A 17,179-nucleotide genomic window follows, 5' to 3' on the forward strand; every position below is an offset into this window, starting at 1 on the left:
AGCGGAAAGAAGACAGATAGGATGGATCTCTTATAAGGAGTCACCACCAGCGTCAATGGAACGACGGAGAACAGCGAAGAACGAAAAGAAGAAGAAGAAGAAGAAGAAGAAGAAGAAGAAGGAGAAGAAGAAGACGCAGACGACGACGACAAAGTAGAAAGAGGCTACGGTGGCAAGGAAAAGGCCAGCACATCCTCCTGTCGACCGGCTCTCATCTCCGCGTCCAGACAAGAGCTACGCTGCAAGGCCAGAGACCGCTTTATCTCCGCCTGGGGGGAGGGGAGGGATGGGAAAACGCCACCAAGCTGTCACCCCAGCTTTTCGTTTTCCATGCCACGGCAATAGCCACAGCGACGGTGACCACGGCAGCAGCAAGATTGCTGGCTAGCTCGCCATCAAACCACGACTGCACCCGGAACAAGCAAGCCGTTCAGCCTCACGATGCTCAGGCAGCCTATCCTTTTCTCTCTTTGCCCTGTTTTTTAGCCCTGAATTTGCTGGTTGCTGTTTTGCCCACTGTCGCTGCTCATGCACTGCTACAACTTCAGATGGCTAACCCGCGTCCTATATACAGCCAAAAGCATGGAGATGACTCCCAGGACCAGATAGGGTCGATGGGTTCAACGCCTACCGGGATCGCAACGCCGCAGCCCGATCCATCCGACAAGCGCGTCCCCGGGATCATGCCGAGTTTCTTTGCACAGGTTGGTGCTGGTTCTGATTCTACTTCAAACCCTACCACTACCACCACCAGTATACGACCTTCTTCCTCCTCCTCTCCTCCTCCTCCTCCTTCTCATTCCATGTCTTCTTCCTCTTGTTCTACCCATCATACCCCAGGGAAGCATAGTAGTGATGATGGTGTGGTTGCTGTTGGGGATCCTTGCCAGCAGACCGGAGAGACACAACAGCAGGAAATACTCTCGGATGCTCTGAAACCGCCTACTTCAACATCACATTCCCCTCCACTCACTGAGTCGACCAATCTATTGGACCGTGGTTGTCAGAAATCAGCACCTGTCAGCACACATTCTCGTCCTGCCACCGCCCAGAGTCTCGAGGTGATATCGGACAAGGACTACTTCCTTGCCCCTTCAAAGCATACAAGTAGCGGTGGCGGTGGCCGCGCTGATGCTGATGCTGGTGCTGTCGCTGTCAATCCTTTACCGACTCCTCCCCGTTCCTCGTTCTGTTCCATCGCCCATAGGGATACTGAAGAGGCCGAGAATGGTGCTCCAGAAGTTGATACAGGAGTGAGCTCGGTTTACCGCGCCCTGAAGAACCTTATATTCTCCAAGTCCTCACAAAAACAAAAGCCCAAACGACATACTTCCTTTCCTGTCTCCAGTGTCTCCCCAGATGCCGTTATGGCTTGCCACTTTTCCAAACCTTCCCGTCCTTCATCACAGTCACTATCAAAACCCGACTCCCTCTCATCTTCCTCCAAATCCTCCTCCCAAAATCCCAATAACCACCTTCATCATCCCCACTCAATCTCCAGCTCTCGCGAGGATCTGGAAAAGCTGACAGACAGCGTGGCCGCGGGCCCGCGGACAAAGAACACCCCTCCTCTTACCCCCCGTGCAATGTCCAATGAAACCGATGCCGCAGAGAAGAGAGACCCTCCTAGGTCGATAATAGAGCATTCTCCCCCCCACCAGGGTAACAATACCCCAGACAGCAGCTCTCAGGGCGGAAGACACTCGACCGCCTCTTCGTCGAATGCGCGGAAAAGCAAATCAAACAAGCCTTCGGCCTCCTCTAGATCCAGTGGAGCCTCAGAGGAATCAGGCGTACCGGTAACTGCCTCTCTGAAGGGAAAACTAACCGTCAAAATAGTTGAAGGACGCGGCCTTCGTCCTAGCGTTGATCCGTATGTCGTTTGCGTTTTTGAATGGAATGAGTACATCTCCAAGGGTGCAAAGCCAGATGAGAAGGGTGGCCAGACTGCTAGTACGGCCGGTCATGGGGCTGGTTCTAGAAACAGACTCGAAGCGCTGGGATCGGTGCCAATTCAGCGGTCGAACAGTGATTCCGGACGTCCAATGGCCATACCAATGAAGAGTCGACAGAGTAGCCACAACAGCATGATGGATGGGGGGCATAGTAACGGGCCTATTGAAGTGACTGATCCACAGTGGAATCACGATGCCGTCTTGTGCGTTGCGCGTGCATTCCTTTCCTTTATTGCTGTCTCCTTTTCTTTACTGATCGATATATAGTGACGTACTTGGCCATCAGTCGGAACTTGACGTGTCTGTTTATGACCGTTCGAACCATGAGGCCTTCCTCGGTCATTTGAAACTATCACTCCACCTAAAGGACGACCACACCACATTGTCGGGATGGTATCCTCTCCAACCACTAGCCCATGGTCAGGGTCCAGTGTCGGGAGAGATATACCTTCAAATGAGCTTCCAGAAGACCGACAAAAAGCAGTTCGGTCCGAACGACTTCCAGATTCTCAAGCTTATCGGCAAGGGTACTTTTGGTCAGGTGTACCAGGTGAGAAAGAAAGACACTCAACGGATTTACGCTATGAAAGTATTGTCGAAGAAAGTCATAATTCAGAAAAAGGAAATTGCCCATACTCTTGGGGAGAGAAACATCCTTGTCCGCACCGCCATGACGGATTCTCCATTCATCGTTGGTCTAAAGTTTTCCTTCCAGACTCCTACGGATTTGTACCTTGTCACAGACTACATGTCGGGCGGTGAGCTGTTCTGGCATCTCCAGAAGGAAGGGCGATTCCTTGAAGCCCGCGCGAAGTTCTACATTGCCGAATTAATCCTCGCCCTACAGCATCTTCACGACCACGACATTGTGTACCGCGACCTGAAGCCTGAGAACATTCTTCTTGATGCCAACGGGCATATAGCTCTATGCGATTTCGGCTTGTCCAAGGCCAATCTCACCAAGGATGACACCACCAATACCTTCTGTGGTACAACCGAGTATCTCGCTCCTGAAGTCTTACTTAACGAGACCGGGTACACTAAAATGGTTGATTTCTGGTCCTTGGGTGTCCTTGTGTTTGAAATGTGCTGCGGTTGGAGTCCCTTCTACGCCGAGGATACCCAGCAAATGTACAAGAACATCGCGTTCGGCAAGGTTCGGTTCCCTCGCGACGCCCTCAGCGCTGAAGGTCGAAACTTCGTCAAGGGTCTGTTGAACCGCAACCCTGAACACCGGCTTGGCTACCGGGATGACGCTAAGGAGCTCATGGCACACCCATTCTTCCACGACATCGACTGGGTCGTTCTAGCCAACAAGGGCGTTATCCCTCCCTTCAAACCAACACTTACATCTGTCATGGATACTTCGTACTTTGACCCCGAATTTACCACTGCACTGGAACAATCTGCTTCCCTGAACGCAAGAGCCGCTGCGTTGGCGAATGGGCTGAATCCCGCCGGTACACCGCTGTCCCCCGGCATGCAAGCTAACTTTAAAGGTTTCACTTTTGTCAACGAGAGTTCGATGGAGCATCATATGAACCAGGGTGAGAATTACTCTAGTAATACGGCCGACGACTACATGGAGGAAGACTTCCCTGAGCAATGGGCGCAACCTCATAAAATCAGTGGTGGCACTGGCAAGGCTGGCACAGGCCATAGTGCTGGCCCCGACCATAGCCATCGCATGAGCGGAGTTGAGCGCACAAGCACTGCATCAAACGGTGATGCTGATGCAGGTATCTTCCATGACGACTATCACTTTGAGATGTGAAGCGTCGGGGGAGCAAGTGAATAGCACAACTGCTAACCTGACCTAAACATCGCCGGGAGAAGTTACTTTCTTCCTGTCTCTTTGATGCGTTTGTGCCTGTGCCTTTTTCCTTACAACATTCATGCCCTTTTTCCTCGTTTTTTGTGATATTTTCCCTTCCCTGATCATGAAGTATATGACTTGATGCCACTTGCACATACTAACCAACCTACTTATGCTTGTGCCTTTTTGTATGGCCCCTTGTCCCTCTTCCCATTTTCCCCATCTATGCGCCTCAAGATATGAATCTCAGGCTATCTGATGAGGACCTTATCTGCCTCTCGCCTTTTGTTCTCTCTGCTTCCCTTTCCCGCGAGTATTCCCAATTTACATTTAGTGGGCCTTTCCCCTTCAACTCTGCGTTCTAGCCTCCCCCCTTTGCTTGCCCCCGTCATTATCCCTTCCATATGTTGAGCACAATGCATGCTTCATATTGCTTTATTCCGCCCGGTCTACCGGTCACGCATACAAGGCAAAGAGGAATAATCCATTCCAACCACAAAAAAGAAAAACACCCAAAACCAAAAAAAAGAATTAAAAGCAAAAGAAAGAAGGGCAAGGAGGGGACCTTTTTTTTCATCACCGTCGATTTATTTACTTGTCCTCCGTACTGTTTCTGTCTGTCTGAGTCAGTTTACATTTCTTATTTACGAAGCCATACTGCTTCCAGGTCCAGTTTCATAAATACCAGATCCAAACTCTTCTATCTCCTTTTCCTTCATGGTCACTTCTCTCCTCATCCAAAAAAAGAAACGGAAAAAAAGAAAAAGAAACTCATTCTTCAACAAGCGAACAAACAAACAAAGCGTGGCATAAATCGTCTAGCGGGCATTTTTATCCTTTCATCTATTTGCATGTAGCCAAGGGGTCAGTCTGTCGGTTTGTTGGCTGGTTGGTTGGGCGCTGGATGGTGGAGGCTGATATTACCATCCAATATTTTTTATTATTGATTCCTTAGTGCTCCTACTTACATCTCTCTCCCGTTTACCCCTTAATATTCCATATAAATTTCATGCAGCTTTCTTGCATCCACCAGCTCTATTTTTATCATATGCACAAATATACTCCTCTCCTGTGCCTCATAAGCCCTCCCACCCCCCTACGCGATGTAACCGATCGAACTAATTATTGGCTGTTTTTATGTCTCTCCTCGCCGTAGCTTTGGCCTGACGTCTCTTTTCAGGGGCTGCTTAGTCATCACTAGCGCGCGGTTCCTGCGCTAGCGCGTCCCAATCCAGCCAACCAGAGGCGCCCGAAGCGACGCCTCCCATTTTGCTTTTTCTTCCCTCGTCTTCAAACCAATTTCAACCCAAGGACTTCTCCATATTAAGAAGAATAATACCATGGGCAAGGGACGAAAGAAACGAGAAAGAAACAGGAAGAACAAACCAAGACGGGCGTTTTTTTGGGGGAGAAGTTTCTTACGGAGTACCGCCAATGCAGGTGCAGCAGCGGCCGCACGCCCGGCGCCTGCATGTTTACGAGGTTTATGCTAGTGCTGGGCCCCGAGTGGAGATGAAGAACAAGGGTGGGAGGGGAGGCACCTGGTTGACAGCTGTAAGGGGGCCTATCGCCGTGCTGCATTCCGCTGTCGTGTTTCACCTTGAGTGGTACCTGGACTCCTTTTCTTCGAGTCGATATATGGAACGGATATAGGACAGACGGGCTAACGCTATGGACGTCAGAAGGTGTCAACTTCGGTCAAGGCTCCGATGAGGCGCCCTTTGCAAGCTGAACCAGCTCGTACCACGGGCACTGCCTCTGCAATATGCAAAGCACAGAAGCACAGCACAGCACAGCGCCGGGCCAGACTGGCTTGTCTCTCGTTTACTTTGAAAGTATATCTTACGAAGGTTGTTGCTGCGAGGAAAGAGAAACAAGCAAAGCACACAGACGCATGGAATAACGGAGAGCCGATATTACTCCGTACTTTATAGACATGGTTGCACCCAGATACATACTTTTCGACTCACGACGAGTACAACTTCGATTGCTTCGAGGTAGAAATACGCTCAGGGATACGACTATCATCCCTGGGCCTGTGTTGATCGCCAAGCACTCGTTCGCATGGATTGGTGGTGCAGGTCTTACCACACTAACTCACTAACTCGCGGCGCTATTCGCCCAAGCAGCTCGGGTATTGCTCTTTTAAGGGCCCCTAGTGACTTTGTACGGGGAATGTAGATCAGGAGAGGAGAGGAGGAGGAGAGGAGAAGAGCCTGGTTTTGCGCGGGTGGTAGGAAAGCCAGCAAACCTCAGGATATACCACTATTATTTCGTCCCTCCCCCAAAACAAACATCCTCCTCCCCCCATACAATTCGTCCTCAAAGGCGCAAGCCAGCGCAAAAACAAACCATACTCAACCCGCACTTGCAGTGTTAAAGAGCCCTACACGCGGTGACACCCATACAAAGTACGGAGTACCTCTCTTGTCTTTCTTCTCCAGTCTTTTTCCCTCGCTTTTTCGACTACTCTGGAGAAAAGAATGTTACGCTGTTATCTGCTACAACAATGAGTATCGTCGCTACAGCTTCACCTGGATCACAGCGAATGTCTTCGAACACAGCCTCATACCAGTTTACCCCTCCGCATAATCCCTCAGTGCTGCCCCAGTCTCCTCGTTCTCCGGTTAGGAGCCCAACATTTCCACTTCTCTACTCGAATCATGCTGCCAGTTCCAGTGTCCCGAGCCTCTACTCTCCTGCTACCGTCAGATATTCATTTTACCCGCCGACCAAGCATGGCAGGACCTCACCGCAAGATCAGCAGCCGATGCAGGTATTTACAAATCGACTCCCGGACGAGGCGTATGAGTGCATCCTATCCCATCTCTGGTCATTACATATCAGCTCTTGTACCGAAGGTTGCTTGACTTGTTACATGCGAGATCTGTATTCCCTAAGTCTGACAGATAGAGCGTGGGAAAAGGCAGTCAGAGGTAAATTGTAAGCTTTTGTTTCTTCTTTCCCCCTCTTCTTCCTTTCACATAGCCCGTACTCGACGATTACTTCCCTTGTTGCAAGTAATAATAGCAGCCAACGGGTATAGATATAACAAAATCCATCTTCATGGTAGCGACTCACCGGGCCCGCTGAAGAAATACAAATGGAAACGTGGCAGCCGATTGAAGCTTCTCAGACGCACATTGAGAGAAAGAAAGGCCCTGGCCAACATGGTCTTTGAACTCAGAGTACCAGAGCTTGATGCTCCACTGATAACAGGCAAACAACATCTTGTCCTCCAAGAGTATCGCGACCTGGTTGCCTCTGTTGTCATGGTCTGTCCCAATCTCGAGCGCCTCCTTGGTCTCTCGATACCATATAATCATGAGTTTGACCGTCTTACTCATGCGTTATCCACAAGGAAAAAGCTCAAGGAACATGCTTGGATTATTGGCCCAAATGCAGAGGTGACTGAACGATCACAGAATAAGGCCACTGAAGTACTGGACCAAGCCCAGGTATACCAATTTCTCAGTCATCACACCTCGTGGTCGAAACTCGAGTCAATGGTATTGCATTCCATGGACTCAAAGGGCATACTGGAACACGGTGTGTTTATACGGATGTTCAACTTCCTGCCTGCTTTACAGAATCTATCCGTTTCAGGATTTGAAGCAGACAATTTCACTGATAGAACATTACTCTTTCTACCTGCCTTGGCGTCTCTTCGACTGGAGGGACTCCAGGGAGTCACAGAGAATGGACTAGCGCGATATGTGGGCAGACCAGAGGCAAGGGGGCTAAAGTCTCTCGCCCTGATAGAGCAGAACATATCTTCCCTTTTGATCTTGTCCAAGATCCTCGCTTCCCTTGGTTGTCTGGAGCGATTCACTATAGTTCAGTCATCGGTTGTCCCATCTTTACCGGAAGGGGGAATGGTGTTCCAACCGCTCCTTGCTTCGGCAACCCTGAAACACCTACACTGGGATGTTGCCTGTCCAAATGGCGCCGATGCACTAAACCAGATCGATACAGTTCCATTCTCGAAGGTCCTGAACACAGCCAACACCCCCAATTCGCATCTGGCGCAGAGTATCTTACACGTTGGTTTCCCTTCCCTTGAGCGCCTTCGAGCGCCACTTGATATAGATCCATTGGGAGCACTCCAGAATGTTTGTCGGCCATCCAAAAACGGATTGATCATGGTCCCTGCGGATCGCCACAACCTTCCCCGGAGTTCTCACGGATCACTTCCCAAACGGCCCCTTGCAATGCCAGCGGGGAATAACCTGTCCTCAGCGCGAATACGATCTCAGGCACTTATCGACATGGCTGCAAAGGAAAATGATGAAGGCGTGAAAGTCATCATCACAGATCACTCAGAAGACTTCCTAACCCCCAATGTCGTTATCCAACCTGGATACGTGAGCTCTGAAGCAATTTTAGCTCTCAATGATGGTAAAGCACAGACGCCTGCTCTCAAGATCCTTGAGTTTTTGATACCCGCCTGCATGGGCAGGGTGGGCATATCAAACAAAAGCAATACGACTGCTCTAACCCCAAGATTTACTCTGCAGCCTGATATACCAAACTCAGATGCAGATGGTGGTCTAATAAGCCACAAACACCTCTTTGCAGCAAACCAAACCTCTCTCTTCGCTAGCTGCTCTTCCTCTTCAACTCATCCTGCCATACCCGCCGTATCACAACATTCGAAAAGAACCAATACAAACTCTAGCTTCAGTGACGAGATATCCTCTCCATCCACCGCTACCACCACAACCTCCTCATCCTCTCGTTTCTCTGTCTGGGGTGGCTCAAATGCACGAAGTAACCACAGCAACTCCAAATCCACCAGCTCCAACCCTCCCATGCCACCAAAAACTCCAACATCACCCACCAAAGGTACCTCATGGCCAACTACCGGTGGCAATGGAGATCAACCGTTCTGGGCCAGGGACACGTGTAACGGATCATGGAACCAAGGCCATAAATATGGGAAGGAGTGGTGGAGTCACGCTGAACGAGAACGCAATATCGGAGGTATCAAAAAACCCAATACCTCAGCCGCATTGCTCGGCGTCAGTGATATCTTCCGTTGATTTTTTTATCTCTTAGTTACTTTTTCTCCTTTTTCCCAATTTCCCTTTTCTTCGTATACACATGCTGTATACCTATTTTCCCACTCGGTTCTGGCCAGCTGGAGTTTTGGGATTGGTTATAAACTTTGTTTTCTTCTCTTACTATTTATTGTCTATTTTTACGACGAGCACCTTTTTTACCTTCGTACCTTCTTTTACCTTTTTGCCCCCGGATTTACCCACCGCTTACCAAAACGGGACGATAATGTATATCTAATATGTACAACCAAGTGTGATCATGGATTGGGGATATGTGTATGATTGAAGTGTATATACTTTAGTGTTTAGTTATTTAATATGCACATGACATGCATAGAGTCATTTTCTATCCACTCGGGCAAATCCTTCAAGTATGATAAATCTTAAGAAATATCGTAGATCAATAGGCACAATGAAAACGTTAAATTGTTTATCTAGAACGAAGGCTGATTATTTCAAGCAGGGAAAAAGAACAGCAAGAGAGACTGTCTCCTCGAATATAAGCTTGCCAGCCATGTTTAGACATATATGCCAACATTGGTATCCTTCTTCTTTGCCATTACCTCCGAAATGGCGTCGACGTAATGTTCGTGGCTCACTTTATTGACCCCCTTTCTTAGAGCAATCATACCAGCCTCTACACACACGGCCTTAAGCTGAGCACCACCGAACTCGTCAGTGCTTCTAGCAAGTTCAGGCCAGTTAACTTTATCGTCGACCGTCATCTTACGGGAATGGATTCTGAGAATCTGAGCCCGAGCCTCCTCGTTTGGTAGAGGGAACTCGATCTTTCGATCCAAACGGCCGGATCGTAGAAGGGCAGGGTCAAGGACATCGATACGGTTAGTAGCCGCAAGGACCTTGACCCGATCATCAGAGGCGAAACCATCGAGCTGATTAAGCAGTTCCAACATGGTTCGCTGAACTTCTCTGTCTCCTGATTTCTCGGAGTCGAAACGCTTGGTGCCGATGGCATCGAGTTCATCGATGAAAATGATGGCCGGGGCCTTCTCTTTGGCCAGGGCGAAACAATCACGTACCAACTTGGCACCATCACCAATGAACATTTGCACTAACTGGGGACCGGCAAGTTTGAGGAAAGTTGCCTCTGTTTGAGCGGCGCATGCTCGGGCAAGGAGAGTCTTACCAGTTCCGGGTGGACCGTACATGAGAGCACCTATGAATGACGTTAGAAGTTATTCAACCTCATATACGATCCAAAATTAACTGAGGTATTGAATAGCATACCTTTGGGAGCCTTGATGCCAATCTTCTTAAATCTGTCCGCCTCCTTCATGGGCCATACTATAGCTTCAAGTAGTTCTTCAATCTGCTTGTTCAGGCCACCAACATCGGAGTACTGTTCGGTAGGCTTCTCGTCTACCTCCATTGCCTTTACACGGCTGTCATACTCGGCAGGAAGGGTATCCAGAACAAGGTAAGAGTCTTTGTTCACACCAATCAAATCACCGGGTTTCAGTTGTTCGTGGTCAACGAGTCCGATGAGTGGGAGGAGAATGGTTTGTCGTGTGGAGGTTTTGATAACAGCGGACTTGCCGACTCGGGTGGCATCGAGGTCAATATTTGCCCCCTCTTCTGCTGCCTCCTCTTCCACGTCAAGATCCAGTAACTCTACAACATTGCCAACTAGGTAGGGAAGTTGTCTACGCAAAAATAGAGTTAGTTCGAATATTCATTTCAAGGCTGCTGAGGAACAACATGGACACCTACCGGTTATTCTCAATCTTGTCAAAGTTCTCCTTTATCTTCTCCTTCATCGTATTCTGCTCATGCGTCAACCGCTGGAATTCACTCTTCATGATCCGCATGTCGTTTTCGATAAGTTTCCTTCGGTTGATGATATCCCTAGTGCTTGACCGTAGGATTTCCTCATCTATGAGATCCTCTTCCTCTTTCTTTTCTGCCTCCTTCATCTCCGCGTCTCCGTCCTTGTCTGCCCCCTTCTTGTCACCCTCTTTCCGGTCATCCTTTTGGTTCTTGTCCTCGCGCTCAAGGTCATCAAGATCCTCTAAGGTAGACATGGCGGCTAAATGCGAGGATAATCCGTGGAAGAATAGGTTCGGTTCGGTGGAATGTCAGAAATATTCCAGGTCTGTGCCTTATAGTGCAGATCCAGGTACGCAGGTTGCGGGACAGAGGCGCAAGTGTAGGCTGTTGAGGTTGTTGTTGCTGGTTGAAGCTCAAGAGAGCCAAAGCAGCTTCATCCAAGCTGATGCATCACGTAAGCTGTCTGTTTGCCTGCCAGGTCACGTGGCAACTTTTCTTCCGGCCCTCCCACGATTTCAACAAGGCTTCTCTATACAAAGCACCGTCTAATTTATTGTCAACAATAATGAGAAAATAGAAGCTCGAGTCATAGTGCATTGATATCTAATTCTAAACCTCATACATCCTCCTTAAATTTTTGGCAGCAAAGTGCAACTATTTTCTTCCATAGATGGAGACTTCCTCCCATCATTAGATCTGGGCCAGCACTTGGTCTCTTCCGTTATTAAGAAGGCGGTATCGGGATATGAAATCATCGTGGTTGACTATCAAAGTGGAATGTTAACATGTATCCTATTTCTACTCAAGATACCCTTAGGTGTTTCTGGAGTACTCACTATAACCACCACACATCCGCCTCTTCCCGGTGAAGGCAGAGCGGCCGTGGAGAATTCTCCAGTTATCGAATACTGGATGATGGAATGCAGTTAGCTTACCCTCTTTTTCAATCATTTTCATCCTAGGAAGGAGACACTTACTGAGGGGTGTCCCTGGTTCAAGTTTGAGCCAGATCTCCATATCAGACCGCTTGAGGATTGCATTCCATTTCTTTGCAGCTTGGTACCAACGATGGATGGTTTCTAGCGAGTTCCCTTTTCCCGGTGCACGGTCATCGTTGTTCCACCGAATCTGGTACAACTCAGATGAATCACTCATGTGATTCAATACCGAGAACGAAGTGGCTGGCTGAATACAGACATCTTTGTTTCCACTGGAATGCGAGCTGATTTTGATATCGCTAAGCGTCTGGTAGGCCACAGGATCTTCTTCAAGCAGAGTACGAGCGGCTTTGAACCCGTCAACCAGCAGCGTCTCCCCGCCCTTTCCGTCAGTGTGAGATAGGATGTGGAAGAGTTGAAGTCCGGCAGGGTCAGTAAAGTACGTTGTGTCCGTGTGCGCATTGAGATGTTGTGATGTGTAGGCTGTATCTTTCATTGAAAGATCAGACGTAAAATCCCAGAAGCCTCCTACTCTGTTTTAGCAAATCATAGTGACACACGGTCCAGGGCTTCATCTCACCGTAATGGGTAGGTCTGATGAAAGCCAGCCTCTCTAATAACCGCTCAGTTGCTCCAGGAGTAGCCGGGCTTCCTTTCACAAAACTAAAGCCGAATCGATACTGATAGGGATGAAACGTAAGCATGTGCCATACTGAACATGACGTTTAGACCTAAGAACCTACTATATTGCTTGTCCATCTTCGTATGCCCTCGTCCGATGACATCACTTCCTCATACTCGACAGAGGGGAGTGATTTTGATGTGCTTTCGACATACTCAAGATCATTCCTAGGAATATGATTAGATCAGAAGCCAAAGCAAGACACCGAGATTACACACCTTATGAAGGGCCTCTCCGCGGGAGCTGCACTTGAAGATGTATGGTTTTTTAGCCATTCATAGGTATAAGTACTTTTATGCCCGTCTCCTGCCCCTTTTCCGATGTCAGAAGTATACAGAGATGTAAATTCTATGCGAGGTCATACACACATTCTATTTCGAGACCGTTCTCCAGAGGTTTTATAGTTGACGGTTTACCATCATCTGGTAACTGTCCCACTTGTCAGCCTTCGGCTGGCCCAGGGGGTATAGAATAGGTATTCTCGACCTACAGAAAATGTATCCAGGAGGCGTTGTCTGGTTTCCGGGTGGACGCATTCGTGGCATTGGCAGTTATCCCTTAACCAGAGGTTCGACCTATACCTGTCAGTTTACCTCCTATACTGAAGGTAAGGATGTACAACTACCATTTGTGTCCTTCAACTCCGGGGACAGGGAGAGATACAGAAGGCACAGTTGAAGAGGTATCGGCCTGTTTTAGTCGAGACGATACGCTAGCTCGCACTGGCAACGAAAAGCATCTTGCTTCTCTAGGGTATATATGCAAAGCTGGTTTACTAACTGCTTGCTATATATTGGGGCATAATGCCGCTGTTAACACTGATTCCGCAGTGTCCTGCAAGTTTATGCTGTGGTGGTGTAGACCAACCTGTGCAGTTGTGGGCAAGCGGGCGCATGTCCCCGGCCTAGACAAATATGTAAACGCTGGGTTAACTAGTTATTATATTTGGCATGTCAATATTGACGATTGAACTTACCGCGCGATGCCCGTAGCTCGAATACACCGGAAGATATTCATGATTGCCATGCTGTACAAGTTCGACGACGTAGGGACATGAAAAGAAACGGGTTCAACCGTTAGATTTAACTAGAGAGCGGGGTTCCTCTATGGCCCAGATGAGGCTCGGATAATTCGTTAACTAGTTAGTTGGCTATTTATTTTACTTGGCCTGTTCTAACACGGAACGACGACTCTCAGGGGCCTCATGTAGAGAGGGTTGTCTATCAATCTATCAAATATCTAACAACCGAAGAATGCCACATTCAATACACTCCTCCTAGCGTTGATCCTCGGTATCTGCCTGTGATGCACGTCACCTTTACATGTGCTCTACAGGGTCTTTCGTTTCAAAAGTCGAAATAACATGACATCAATGTAGTGCCTTGCATTCTTTGGCGGCTATTAAGTTTCGGAGTTTTTAATCTCGTCCAGGTCGCGATGAGAAATAGTCACTAAACACAAGCAAGAAATCCGCAAACACCCCAGCCCGGTACAATAGAATCACATCTGCTGGCTGATAACATCTGGCTGAATGGACATAACACCCATGGTTCCGTGGGTGATTAAGCCTCTTTGATCCCGTGGCGCTATGGTTCAGTGTCTGTGAGAGTATCTACAGCTTGCTCTTAGTCCCGACAACTCTCACGAGAGCACGGCCGTTGCTCAAGACAACCTTCCCTTGACCATTTTTAGTGGTGAAGATGATTTCCTCAAACCCATCCTCTATTTTACCTGTCCTCCACATCTCCGTAGTAAGCTTATCGCCAGGTCGAACTGGAGAAGCGAATCGAGCCTGGAACTCTTTCATGTTCTTGGGATCACTGCCACCTAATTTAGCAAGTACGGCATGGGCTACCATATTCCAACTGAAGAGGCCGTGAATTATAACACCACCAAAACCCATCTTCTTCCCTGGTGCAGGATCTGCGTGAAGTGGGTTGTAGTCGCCGTTGAGTCTGAAAGTATCTAATGTTAGAAGCAGAACCAACAGGAGGGGAGTAGAGATACTTACCTATAGAGCATGGCGGTGTTTTCAGTGGTTTGATACTCGTGGACTGCATCGGGGTTCTTGCCCTGGGGTGGGGAGAAGTTCACACTCGCAGGGCCTAGTGTTTGTTGTTAGCATAAAGACGATGTTCCCGGTAATTGTGTAAGGTAAAGCTCACCCTTTGGACCGCCCCAATTGCCCTGGCCGATATAGAATGCACTTCCAATCATCCTTGTGTATAACTCTCCGGTTTCCTTATCAACGATTAAGTACTCCACTTCCACAACAGTGCCGACTTTTCCCTTATCGTACACGCCAATGACCCTGGATTGTAGCTCAAACTTGCGGCCCTCGCTAGTGACAGGAAGGGGTTTGTAGAAGATCATTCTCCTCTGGCCATCGACAGTACGTTTAGGATCAAGAGGAGGTACACCTGGAATGGCTCTGCTGGCTTTGCTTGAATAGAAATCAATAACCTCCTGAGAGGTATGTTTAAACGCTAGACCAGCCGTTAGAATATATTGGTCGAAAGGCATAAGAGGTATATTAATCGAAGAATGGGTAACACACGTAAAATGACAGGATATGTTGGGAAAGCTGCAAAGTTTGGGTGTAATTCCTGGAGTAACCAGTCAGCTGTCTATACTTATATTGAAAGTGTCATTATACATACATAAAGAAAATGGAGTTCATCCGCAGTGCATCCAATGCTGTTTGCAAAGAGGAGGATGTCTCTCTTCATCCAACTCACATCCTCGCTGGGGAATTGATGGCCGGCTCCTGGTCCGCTCATACTTGCGATTAAGTTTTCTTGTAGTAGGGTATTTAGTGATCCCCTCTCAGGATGTAAGGTATAGTGGTCAAAAGTAGCCTCGATATATATAAGTAAAATGTAGATACTGGAGGCCTATGATGAGTGTACGACGGTTTTAGTATGCCTGGCTTCTTCGGCTCCTTTGCTTGAGTTGAAGTTCCTCTGGACCGAGGCTTCTCTGCGCGGAATAACCGGTTTAGTCAGCAGAGCTACCCGCGTAAACTTAATAGGGGCTCTACCTAGACGAACGGTTATGAAGAAAAAATTGCATGCCATTAAACTAAACAAACCGGTTAGACTAAGCATCTACTCGAGGGTATCAATTGCAAATCGAGGAGCTTTATAAAATCGCCGTTTATATCATCATCTCTCCTTTTCTAGACCATTCACTTCATAACATGCCATATTCTTTTCCAACGCCATTGCCATCTTGCTAGTTGGCACTTTTCCTCGAGCCATACGTCTTGTAGCGAATGAAAGCGGGAAAGGAGCCCAATGCAGATCCAAATCGATTTTAGCATATAAAATAGCGAAAAATTAATGCAAGCATCGCGCAAAATTCTTTTTATTATTCCCCCTTTAGCACATTCTGTACTGGCAGAGGCCCTGGGAGTTACGAGTCTCATCCTGGGCATCAAACTCAAACCCTATGGTAATGTCGAGATCACGCTTATTCTTCTGGTTTGGCCTGTTTTCCAAGAATCCAGTGACTGATTCCTGGGCGCGGATGGTGAGTACGTCGCGGAGGTAGAAAACTGTCTGCTTCCAGTGGGTATACTTGGCATGTGGGCCAGTTGAGAAGTGAACGGGCTTGTGGCAGGCGGTGAAGTCAATATCGAACCAGGCGATCAGGGCATGAATATAATCGTCGCGTCTTGCAGTAAGGGTGAAAGGAACCTTGAAGGATAGATCCGCAGTGGTGACGGTGTAAAGGTCGAGAGTGACTATAGCACAGGGGTCGCTGACAAGGGCTTTAAGTTCAACGGTATCGACGAGTGGCTCGGTAAGAGCAACATCCTTCATGGCAGAATAGTCAAAGCCATAGACGTTGTCCCAGACTAACGAATGGGGTTAATATTGTGAAATAAGAAGGGGGGGGAGGAGGGAGGAGGGGGAAAACCATACATCCGATCTTCTCCTCCTTGTAGTCGCCATCCTCAATAGCTCCAAGGTAGATGGTGGCCTTGTCGGGGAAGATTAAGCCATTGGGATTGAGGTAATTGTCCCTGGCGTAAAGGACGGTGTCCAACATGGACTCGTAGAGAAGGAAATAACCCATCCACTCGGAAATAATGATATCAACCTTGGGGAAAGGAAGCTCTACCTCCTCCATCTTGCCCTGGAGAAGGGTTATCTTGTCAGACATTCCATTTGCCTCGACGATCTCGCGGGCCTTCCCAATGATGGAAGACATGTCGACACCGATAACATGTTTTGCGCCAGCCTTAACGGCAAACCTATTTACGCATTCTCATCAGTAATGAATTCGGTTAAAGAATGCAAACGGCGGGACATACATGCTGAGGATACCAGTGCCACAACCGACGTCCAAAACCACCTTATCCTTGAAAAGATGTTTGCTGTTGTAAATAGCATCGCGGTATGAGCGAGTTCTCACTTCATCTTTCTATAACAGCCACACATTAGTACGTATTCATCCCATACATTCTTATTCCCGTCCTAACTCACAAGCATCTCTTCATGGATTCCTGCAACACATCATTTCTGTTAGCCCAGGATCGACCAATTCCTCACTTTGTGCTAACTATTGGTGGGGTATTTATTACCATAATGATCATAACTATGGAATAGTCAGCGATAATCCTGGATATGAAATAAAAAGGAGACATACCTCGTGAAGTAGCGGACTTCAGCATGGTCCATTCCAACCATTCTATCGGCGCTGGAGGCAGAGAAGCCAGCATTATCTCCTGAAGTATCCATGGCTGATATCAAGGAGGGCAACAAATCTAGCAAACAAACGATATGCAAAAACGACCACAACGAGTTTCCTTGCAACAGAAAACGACTTCGAATATGATCTCAACTGTAACGAGAGGATAAAAAACAGAGACAAATTCCACAAGCTGAAAAATTTGGACTTTTCCTTTCTCCTCCTCAAGGCTTTTTTCTTTCTCC

The 17,179-nt window shown here is 48.0% G+C and overlaps 6 protein-coding genes across 6 annotated transcripts; 2 read left to right on the forward strand and 4 right to left on the reverse strand.

Moving 5' to 3' along the window:
* Window positions 1-16: 16 nt before the first annotated feature.
* Window positions 17-3,729, forward strand: TRV_03834 (uncharacterized protein; the record flags this gene model as incomplete). The annotated part of the gene is made up of 3 exons (XM_003021971.1): window positions 17-153; window positions 233-2,158; window positions 2,223-3,729. Coding segments are annotated over 3 exons (3,570 nt in total), but the record flags the coding sequence as incomplete, so codon positions are not given.
* A 2,551-nt stretch (window positions 3,730-6,280) lies between these two features.
* Window positions 6,281-8,813, forward strand: TRV_03835 (uncharacterized protein; the record flags this gene model as incomplete). The annotated part of the gene is made up of 2 exons (XM_003021972.1): window positions 6,281-6,707; window positions 6,802-8,813. The coding sequence occupies 2 exons, from the start codon at window positions 6,281-6,283 to the stop codon at window positions 8,811-8,813; spliced, it is 2,439 nt and encodes an 812-aa protein (XP_003022018.1).
* Window positions 8,814-9,349: 536 nt separating this feature from the next.
* On the reverse strand, window positions 9,350-10,873 carry TRV_03836 (uncharacterized protein; the record flags this gene model as incomplete). Its single annotated transcript, XM_003021973.1, has 3 exons — window positions 9,350-10,008; window positions 10,080-10,495; window positions 10,563-10,873. The coding sequence occupies 3 exons, from the start codon at window positions 10,871-10,873 to the stop codon at window positions 9,350-9,352; spliced, it is 1,386 nt and encodes a 461-aa protein (XP_003022019.1).
* Window positions 10,874-11,432: 559 nt separating this feature from the next.
* TRV_03837 (uncharacterized protein) lies at window positions 11,433-12,053 on the reverse strand (the record flags this gene model as incomplete). Its single annotated transcript, XM_003021974.1, has 1 exon — window positions 11,433-12,053. One exon carries the CDS (start codon window positions 12,051-12,053, stop codon window positions 11,433-11,435), a length of 621 nt encoding a protein of 206 aa, XP_003022020.1.
* Window positions 12,054-13,851: 1,798 nt separating this feature from the next.
* On the reverse strand, window positions 13,852-15,019 carry TRV_03838 (uncharacterized protein; the record flags this gene model as incomplete). Its single annotated transcript, XM_003021975.1, has 5 exons — window positions 13,852-14,194; window positions 14,251-14,344; window positions 14,405-14,725; window positions 14,797-14,866; window positions 14,900-15,019. 5 exons carry the CDS (start codon window positions 15,017-15,019, stop codon window positions 13,852-13,854), a joined length of 948 nt encoding a protein of 315 aa, XP_003022021.1.
* Window positions 15,020-15,619: 600 nt separating this feature from the next.
* Window positions 15,620-16,984, reverse strand: TRV_03839 (uncharacterized protein; the record flags this gene model as incomplete). Its single annotated transcript, XM_003021976.1, has 5 exons — window positions 15,620-16,098; window positions 16,166-16,497; window positions 16,558-16,667; window positions 16,828-16,864; window positions 16,893-16,984. 5 exons carry the CDS (start codon window positions 16,982-16,984, stop codon window positions 15,620-15,622), a joined length of 1,050 nt encoding a protein of 349 aa, XP_003022022.1.
* Window positions 16,985-17,179: the final 195 nt, after the last annotated feature.

This window comes from Trichophyton verrucosum, assembly GCF_000151505.1.
Source record: "Trichophyton verrucosum HKI 0517 chromosome Unknown TV-F-b-06e04.M13r1, whole genome shotgun sequence".
NCBI classification, from domain to species: domain Eukaryota; kingdom Fungi; phylum Ascomycota; class Eurotiomycetes; order Onygenales; family Arthrodermataceae; genus Trichophyton; species Trichophyton verrucosum.